Consider the following 9,051-nt stretch of genomic DNA (forward strand, 5'->3'; position numbering starts at 1 on the left):
GTCCCCATGTCCCCATGTCCCTCCATCCTCATGTCCCCATGTCCCCAAATCCTTGGATACTCATGTCCCTGTGTCCCCAGTCCCCATGTCCCCGTGTCCCCCAGGCTGTCCCGGGGTGTCTGTGCCCTGGGTGTCACCCAAACCGGGGACCCCCATGGGGACATTGTTAGGGGACCCATCGGGGGGACACAGAGGCCCCAGATGGTGTCACGGTGGTGACATCCTACGGTGACAGGGACGGGCTGTCATGGACAGGGACGGTGGCTGGGATGGTGGGACGGGGCTGTCAGCCTGGTGACAAGATACTGTGGGTGACAGGGACAGGCTGTCACTGGGGGTGACACTGGGGGTGACAGATGGGCTGTCACCAAGAGTGATGGCAGCCATGGGTGACAGAGGATGGGCTACCGGTGTGGGTGACAATGTCTGGGGGTGACAGAGGCTGTCATGCTGGTGGCAGTGGCTGTGGGTGACAGGGACAGGCTGCAACTGTGGGTGATAGTTGCCGTGGGTGACAGGGACAGGCTGTCACTGTGGGTGATGGTTGCTGTGAGTGACAGGCTGTCTCTCAGGGTGACAGTGGCCCTGGGTGACAAAGACAGGTTGTCACTGTGGGTGACAGTGGCTGTAGATGACAGGGTTGCCATGGTGGGTGACAGGGACAGCCACCTGCCGATGTGATGGTTATCATGGGTGACAGGGCTGGGCTGTCTCTCCGGGTGACAGTGGCTGTGGGTGACAGGGTTGTCAATGTGGGTGACAGGCTGTCTTGGGGTGACAGAGGCTGTGGGTGACAGAGACAGGTTATCACTGAAGGTGACAGTGGCTGTAGGTGATAGGATTGTCATGGTGGGTGACAGGCTGTCTCTCAGGGTGACGGTTGTCACTGTGGGTGCCAGTGGCTGTGGTGACAGGGACAGGGAGTCCCTGCAGATGATGGTTGCTGTGGGTGACAGGCTGTCAGGGTGACAGTTGTCCTGGCTGACAGGGTTGTGACAGCAGATGACAGAGACAGGTTGTCATTGAGTGTGACAGTGGCTGTGGATGACAAGGTTGTCACTGTGAGTGACAGGCTGTCTCTCAGGGTGACAGTGGTCCTGGGTGACAAGAACAGGTTGTCACTGCGGGTGACAGTGGCCGTGGGTGACAGGGCTGTCATGGTGGGTGACAGGGACAGCCACCTGCCGGTATGACGGTTGTCATGGGTGATGGGGCTGGGCTGTCCCTCTGGTGACAGTGGCTGTGGGTGACAGGGTTGTCAGAGGAGGCAACAGGGACAGGTTGTCCCTGAGGGTGACACTGGCTGTGGGTGACAGGGTTGTTCACTGTGGGTGACAGCGGCCATGCGTGACAGAGTTGTCATGGTGGGTGACAGGACAGGCTGTTTCTCATGGTGATGGTTGTCACTGTGGATGCCAGTAGCTGTGGGTGACAGGGACAGGCTGTCACTGTGGGTGATGGTTGCTGCAGGTGACAGGCTGTGTCTCAGAGTGACAATGGTCCTGGGTGACAAGGGCAGGTTGTCACTGCAGGTGACAGTGGCTGTGGGTGACAGAGTTGTCATGGTGGGTGACAGTAACAGCCACCTCCCAGTGTGACGGTTATCATAGGTGACAGAGCTGGGCTGTCTCTCCAGGTGACAGTGTTGTCACTGTGGGTGACGGGTTGTCTCTCAGGGTGATAGTTGTCTGCTGGGGTGACAGTGGCTGTGGTTGACAGGGACAGGTTGTCACTGTGGGTGACAGTGCCTGTGGGTGACAGGTACAGGACATCACTGTGGGTGATGGTTGCCATGGGTGACCGGGACAGGTTCTCACTGGAGGTGACAGTGGCTGTGGGTGACAGGGACAGGGTGTTGCTGCAGGTGATGGTTGCTGTGGGTGACAGTCTGTCTCTCAGGGTGATAGTGGCCCTGGGTGACAAGGAGAGGTTGTCACTGCAGGTGACAGTGGCTGTAGGTGGCAGGGTTGTCATGGTGGGTGAGGGGGTCAGGCTGTCTGTCAGGGTGACAGTGGCTGTGGGTGACAGGGACAAGCTGTAGCTGTGAGTGATGGTTGCTGTGGTTGGCAGCCTGTGTCTCAGGGTGACAGTGGCCCTGGGTGACAAAGACAGGTTGTCACTGTGGGTGACAGTGGCTGTAGGTGACAGGGTTGCCATGGTGGGTGACAGGGACAGCCACCTGCCGATGTGATGGTTATCATGGGTGACAGGGCTGGGCTGTCTCTCCGGGTGACAGTGGCTGTGGGTGACAGGGTTGACACTGTGGGTGACAGGCTGTCTCTCAGAGTGACAGTTGTCTGCTGGGGTGACAGTGGCTGTGGTAGACAGGGACAGGTTGTCACTGTGGGTGACAGTGGCCATGCATGACAGGGTTGTCATGGTGGGTGACAGGGACAGGCTGTCACTGGAGGTGACAGTGGCTGTGGTTGACAGGGACAGGCTGTCACTGCAGTTGATGGTTGCCGTGTGTGACAGTCTGTCTCTCAGGGTGATAGGGGCCCTGGGTGACAAGGACAGGTTGTCACTGCAGGTGACAGTGGCTGTAGGTGACAGGGTTGCCATGGTGGGTGACAGGGACAGGCTGTCTCTCAGGGTGACGATTGTCTCCTGGAGTGACAGTGGCTGTTGGTGAGAGGGACAGGGTGTCACTGTGGGTGCTGGGGGCTGTGGGTGACAGGGACAGGGTGTCACTGCAAGTGATGGTTGCCGTGGGTGACAGGCTGTCTCTCAGGGTGACAGTGGCCATGGGTGACAGGGTTGCCATGGTGGGTGACAGGACAGGCTGTCTTTCAGGGTGACGGTTGTCTCCTGGAGTGCCAGTGGCTGTGGGTGACAGGGACAGGTTGTCACTGGAGATGAAAGTGGCCATGTGTGACAGGGTTGTCATGGTGGGTGACAGGACAGGCTTTCTCTCAGGGTGATGGTTGCCATGGGTGACAGGGTTGCCATGGTGGGTGACAGGACAGGCTGTCTTTCAGGGTGACGGTTGTCTCCTGGAGTGCCAGTGGCTGTGGATGACAGGGACAGGTTGTCACTGGAGGTGAAAGTGGCCATGTGTGACAGGGTTGTCATGGTGGGTGACAGGACAGGCTTTCTCTCAGGGTGATGGTTGCCATGGGTGACAGGGTCAGGCTGTCTCTCAGGGTGACAGTGGCCATGGGTGACAAGGACAGGTTGTCACTGCAGGTTATGGTTGCTGGGGTTGACGGGGACAGCGTGTCACTGGAGGTGTCAGTAGCTGTTGGTGACAGGGACAGGCTGTCAGGGTGACAGTGGCTGTGGGGGACAGGGACAGTTTGTCACTGCGGGTGACAGTGGCTGTGGGTGACAGGGTTGCCATGGTGGGTGACAGGACAGGCTGTAACTGCAGGTCATGGTTGCTGTGGGTGACAGGGACGGGCTGTCTCTCAGGGTGACAGTCGCCATGGGTGACAGAGACAGGCTGTCACTGGAGATGATGTTTGCTGTGGGTGACAGGCTGTCAGTGCAGGTGACAGTGGCTGTGGGTGACAGGGTTGCCATGGTGGGTGACAGAACAAGCTGTCTGTCAGGGTGACGGTTGTCTCCTGGAGTGCCAGTGACTGTGGGTGACAGGGACAACCGTCTCGCGTGGTGCTGGTTGCCATGGTGACGGGCACAGCCCCTCCCCGTCCCTCCGTTCCCATAGCAACACCCGGCGGGGCCCGGCCGCGGGGGGGGGGGGGGGGGGGAAGAGCAGGACAGGGGCGGGGCACAGCGCCAGCCCCGCCCACCCCGACCCACGGCGCCGCCGCGCAGGCGCAAACCAGACCCCCGCCCCCTCTCCCCGCCCCCTCCCCGTGACGTCGCGCGGGCGGATTGGCGGAGAGGCGCGGGGGCGGGGCGAGGCGGGCGGCGGGCTCTGGAAGGTTCCGCCATCGCCTCAGAGAAGCGGCGGCGGCGGCCGGAGGCGGCGGCGGCGGCGGCGGGGGGCGGCGGCGGCGGCGGCGGCGGCGGCGGCGGCGGCGGCGGCGGCGGCGGGCGGCGGGATGGGGAAGGACTATTACCGCACGCTGGGGCTGTCCCGCGGCGCCTCGGGGGAGGACGTGCGGCGGGCCTACCGCCGGCAGGCCCTGCGCTTCCACCCCGACAAGAACAAGGAGCCGGGGGCCGAGGAACGCTTCAAGGAGGTGGCCGAGGCCTACGACGTTCTCAGCGACCCCAAGAAGCGGGAGATCTTCGACAAGTACGGGGAGGAGGGTGAGCGGCACCGGGGGGGGTCTGGGGGGGCAGGGGATGGGGGTCCTGGGGGGACCGGGGCGGTTGGGGGGCTGGGGGGGGCAGGGGGTGGGGGTTTGGGGGGGCAGGCGATGGGGATAGAGGTCTGGGGGGGCAGGGGATGGGGCTCTGGGAGGGACGGGGAGGTTGGGGGGTCTGGGGGTGGCAGGGGATGGGGGGTCTGTCGGGGGCAGGGATGGGGGTCCTGGGGGACACGGGGAGGGCTGGGGGTCTGGGGGGGGGGGACACAGGGCTGGTTGGGGGTCTGGGGGGGCAGGCAGTGGGTATCGGGGTCCTGGGGGGGGGGAAAGGGGCGGTTGGGGGTCTGGGAGGGGCAGGGGATGGGGGTCTGGGGGGGGATGGGGCAGTTGAGGGTCTGGGGGGGAGCAGGCGGTGGGGTTGGGTGGTCTGGGGGGCCAGGGAGGGTGGGGGTGAGGGTGAAGGCAGGTTGGGGGGGACAAGCTGGGGGGTAGGCAGGGGGTGGGGGGCGTCTGGGGGAGGGACAGGCAGTGGGGAAGGGGGTCTGGGGGGGACACAGGCTGGCAGTGAGGTTGGGGGGCCGGGGTGAAGGCAGGCAGTGGGCGATGGGGGTCCTGGGGGACAGGCAGGGATGGGGGGAGTCGGGGGGGGTGATGGGGGCTGGGGGGGACACAGGCAGCCTGGGGGGAGATTTGGGGGGAAGGGGGCCAGGATGAAGGCAGGCAGCAAGGGCTGGGGGCTGGTGGGGAGGCAGGCAGTGGGAGTGGGGGGCTGGAGGGCAGGCAGGGGGTGACGAGAGTCTGGCAGGGTGCAGGCAGCGGGGCTGGAGCCCGGGGGGTGCTGGGAGCCGCGCCGGGGCGTGCCGGGGGGTGATGATGGATCCGGCTGGGCCTGTTGGGGCCTGGCCGGGGCTGTCAGTGGCGTCTGTCTGCGCCGCGTCCTCCGGCACTCGAGCAGAACCGGTTCCCGCTCCCGGCGCTGGGGCTGCGCCAGACCGCCGCCACCGCCCGTCCGCCTGCCTGCCCCACGCCTGCCCCACACCCTCACCTGTCCCATGCCCTGCCCGCGTCTCACCCCACGCCCTGCCCCGGCTGGTAATGCGCCGGGGTGCTCCGGCGACCTACTGGGGCCACCTCCGGCATCTGGGGGGGCTGACGGGCACCTTCCCCCCTTTCTAGGGCTGAAAGGGGGAGCCCCGACCTCCGGCCCGGGGGGGTCCAATGGCCCCACCTTCACCTACACCTTCCGGGGCGACCCCCATGCCATGTTCGCCGAATTCTTCGACGGTCGCAACCCCTTCGACACCTTCTTCGTCCAACGCAATGGGGATGACGACGACGGTGACGACGCCTTCACCGCTTTCCACGTGGGAGGTTTCGGTAACGTCGGCTTCTCCCGGGGTCGGGGGGGACCGGAAGGCACCTGCCGTAAGCAAGACCCCCCAGTCCTCTATGACCTGAAGGTCTCCCTGGAGGAGATCTACAGCGGTTGCACCAAGAAGATGAAGATCTCCCACAAGCGTCTCAACCCCGATGGGAAGACGGTGCGTAACGAGGACAAGATCCTCACCATCGAGGTGAAGCGGGGTTGGAAGGAAGGCACCAAGATCACCTTCCCCAAGGAGGGCGACCAGACCCCCAACAACATCCCTGCCGACGTTGTCTTTGTCCTCAAAGACAAACCTCATGGCGTCTTCCGCCGGGAGGGCTCGGACATTGTCTACCCGGCGAAGATCAGCCTCCGCGAGGTGGGTGGGTGGTCACAGCGGGTGGGTTGGTGTTGCTGGTGGTGGTGGGGACGTCATGGGTGGGTTGGTCTTGGCAGTAGGGATGTTACGGGTAGGTTGGTCTTGGTGGCGATGGCGGTGGGGATGTCATGGGTGGGTTGGTCTTGGTAGTGGGGACGTCAGGGGTGGGTTGATGGTGGCGGTGGGGATGTCACGGGTGGGTTGGTCTTGGTGGTGGTGGGGACTTCTGGGTGGGTTGGTCTTGGTGGTGTCAGGGGTAGGTTGGTCTTGGTGGCGATGGCGGTGGGGATGTCATGGGTGGGTTGGTGGTGGCGGTGGGGATGTCAAGGGTGGGTTGGTCTTGGTGGTGTCAGGGGTGGGTTGGTCTTTGGGACCTCTGGGTGGGTTGGTCTTGGTGGTGGCAGTGGGGGCATCTGGGTGGGTTGGTCTTGGTGGTGTTGGGTGGGTTGGTCTTGGTAGTGGGGACATCAAGGGTGGGTTGGTCTTGGTGGTGGTGGGGACATCAAGAGTGGGTTGGTCTTGGTGGCAGTGGGGATGTCAAGAGTTGGTGGTCTTGGCAGTGGGGATGTCATGGGTGGTTTGGTCTTGGTGGTGGCGGTGGGGACGTCAAGAGTGGGTTGGTCTTGGTGGTGTCAGGGGTAGGTTGGTCTTGGTGGCAGTGGTGGGGACGTCTGAGTGGGCTGGTCTTGGTGGTGGGGATGTCATGGGCGGGATGCTCTTGGTGGTGGTGGTGGGGACGTCAAGAGTGGGTTAGTCTTGGTGGTGTCAGGGGTGGGTTGGTCTTTGGGACCTCCGGGTGGGTTGGTCTTGGTGGTGGCAGTGGGGGCATCTGGGTGGGTTGGTCTTGGTGGTGTTGGGTGGGTTGGTCTTGGTGGTGGGGACATCAAGAGTGGGTTGGTCTTGGTGGTGTCATGGGTGGGTTGGTCTTGGTGGTGGTGGTGGGGACATCATGGGTGGATTGGTCTTGGCAGTTGGCATGTCATGAGTGGGTTGGTCTTGGTAGTGAGGACATCAAGGGTGGGGTGGTGGTCGTGGGGATGTCCGGGTGGGTTGGTCTTGGTGGTGGGGACATGACAGGTGGTTGTCTGGGTGGTTGGCCTTGGCAGAGAAGCAGGAGTGGTGGGGACATGACGCATGGTGGGTCTTGGTGTTGGGTACCAAGGGTGGTTGGTCTTGGTGGGGTTGTGATGGGTGGTTGTCTGGGCAGTTGGCCTTGTTGGTGGGGATGTGGTGGAGACACGATGATGGGTGGTTGTTGGGGTCGTGGGGACTGAGGGTGGTTGTTGGGGCTGTTGGTCTTGGTGGGTTGGGCATGATGGGTGGCAGGGATGTGACGGGTGGTTGGTCTTGGTGGTGGAGATGTGACAGGTTGGGTGCTGGGTTGTGGTGGTGAGGATGTGACGGGTGGTGGGTTGTGGTGGTGGGGTCCAAGGGTGGTCATCTGGGTGGTTGGTTGTGTTGGTGGGGACGTGATGGGTGGTTGGTTGGGTTGTGAGGATGCGATGGGTGGTAGATCTTGGTGGTGAGGATCAAGGGTGGTCAGATGGTTGGGTGGTGGGGACGTGATGGGTGGTAAATCTTGGTGGTGAGGACTGGTGGTTGTCTGGGTGGTTGGTCATGGTGGTGGAGATGTGATGGATGGTTGGTTGGGTGGTAGGGATGTGATAGGTGGTAGATCTTGGTGGTGAGCACCAAGGGTGGTTGGTCTTGGTGGTGGAGATGCGACGGGTGGTTGGTTGGATGGTTGGGTAGGTGGTGGGGTTGTGATAGGTGGTTGGTTGGGTGCTGAGGATGCGATGGGTGGTAGATCTTGGTGGTGAGGACCAAGGGTGGTCGTCTGGGTGGTTGGTCATGGTGGTGGAGATGTGATGGGTGGTTGGTTGGGTGGTAGGGATGTGATAGGTGGTAGATCTTGGTGGTGAGCACCAAGGGTGGTTGGTCTTGGTGGTGGAGATGCAACGGGTGGTTGGTTGGATGGTTGGGTAGGTGGTGGGGTTGTGATAGGTGGTTGGTTGGGTGCTGAGGATGCGATGGGTGGTAGATCTTGGTGATGAGGACCAAGGGTGGTCGTCTGGGTGGTTGGTCGTGATGGGTGGGTGGTTGGGTGGTGAGGATGCGATGGGCGGTGGGGACGTGGCGGGTGGTTGGGCGGCGGGGACGTGATGGCGACGCGCCCTCCTCCCCCGCCAGGCGCTCTGCGGCTGCACCGTCAACGCCCCGACGCTGGACGGCCGCACCATCCCCATGGTCTTCAAGGATGTCCTGAAGCCGGGGGTGAAGCGCCGCATCCCGGGCGAGGGGTTGCCGTACCCCCGCACCCCCGACCAGCGCGGTGACCTCATCATCGAGTTCGAGGTCAAGTTCCCCGACAGGATCCCCCCCTCCTCCAAGACCCTCCTGGAGCAGATCCTGCCCGTCTAGCCCCCCACCCCCACCCCAAAACCTGGGTTTTGGGGGGGGGCTTGGACCTTTTGGGGGGACCACAGCAGGGGGGGGGGAGGGGGGTGCGGGTGGTCCCGCTGCCCACCCAAACCTCTCCTTGGGGGCGGGGCTCTTGGGGTGCCCCCCCGCCCCTGATTTTGGGGATCTGGGGGTGGCGGGGTGACCTTGACCCCGTGGTTTAGAGCTCGGGGGGGGTGGGGGGGTGTCGTGGTGTCGTGTGTGTCCCCCCCCCCCCCCCATCCTTGGCCCCCCACAATCTGGGGGTCCCGGTGTGTCCTCATCCCCCCATTTTTGGGGTCTGAGGGGGGGGCGGGGTGACCTTGACCCCATGTCTTAAGGTTGTGGGGGTCACGGTGTGTCCCTGTCTTCCCCCCCCCCCGTGATTTGGGGGTCCCCAGGTGTCCCTTCCCCCCCGCATCTTGGGGGTCTGGGAGTGCCCGTGCCCCCCCATTTTGGGGGTCCAGGTGTCCTCATCCCCCCCCCTTTTGGGGTCCCTCTGTCCTTGTTTCCCTTCCCCCTTTTGGGGGTCCCCAGGTGTCCTTGTCCCCCCCATCTTGGGGGTCCCCCTGTTCTTGTCCCCCCCTTTTTGGGGGTCCAGGTGTCCTTGTCCCCCTGTTCTTGTCCCCCCCCTTTTGGGGGTCCCCAGG

At 63.6% G+C, this 9,051-nt stretch overlaps 1 protein-coding gene across 2 annotated transcripts; it reads left to right on the forward strand.

The window, feature by feature from the left end:
- Positions 1–3,915: 3,915 nt before the first annotated feature.
- On the forward strand, positions 3,916–8,730 carry DNAJB1 (DnaJ heat shock protein family (Hsp40) member B1). 2 transcript variants are annotated; one of them, XM_087741072.1, is made up of 3 exons: positions 3,916–4,218; positions 5,394–5,962; positions 8,153–8,730. In XM_087741072.1, the coding sequence occupies exons 1-3, from the start codon at positions 4,008–4,010 to the stop codon at positions 8,381–8,383; spliced, it is 1,011 nt and encodes a 336-aa protein (XP_087597198.1). In that variant the 5' UTR covers positions 3,916–4,007; the 3' UTR covers positions 8,384–8,730. The 2 variants fall into 2 exon arrangements, with proteins under 2 accessions (XP_087597198.1, XP_087597199.1); XM_087741073.1 differs by having other exon boundaries at positions 4,073–4,204.
- The last annotated feature ends 321 nt before the right edge of the window (positions 8,731–9,051 follow it).

The sequence above is a fragment of the Nipponia nippon genome, unplaced genomic scaffold (assembly GCF_047370975.1).
Source record: "Nipponia nippon isolate SJK-2023a ecotype South Korea unplaced genomic scaffold, ASM4737097v1 scaffold_72, whole genome shotgun sequence".
Taxonomy (NCBI): domain Eukaryota; kingdom Metazoa; phylum Chordata; class Aves; order Pelecaniformes; family Threskiornithidae; genus Nipponia; species Nipponia nippon.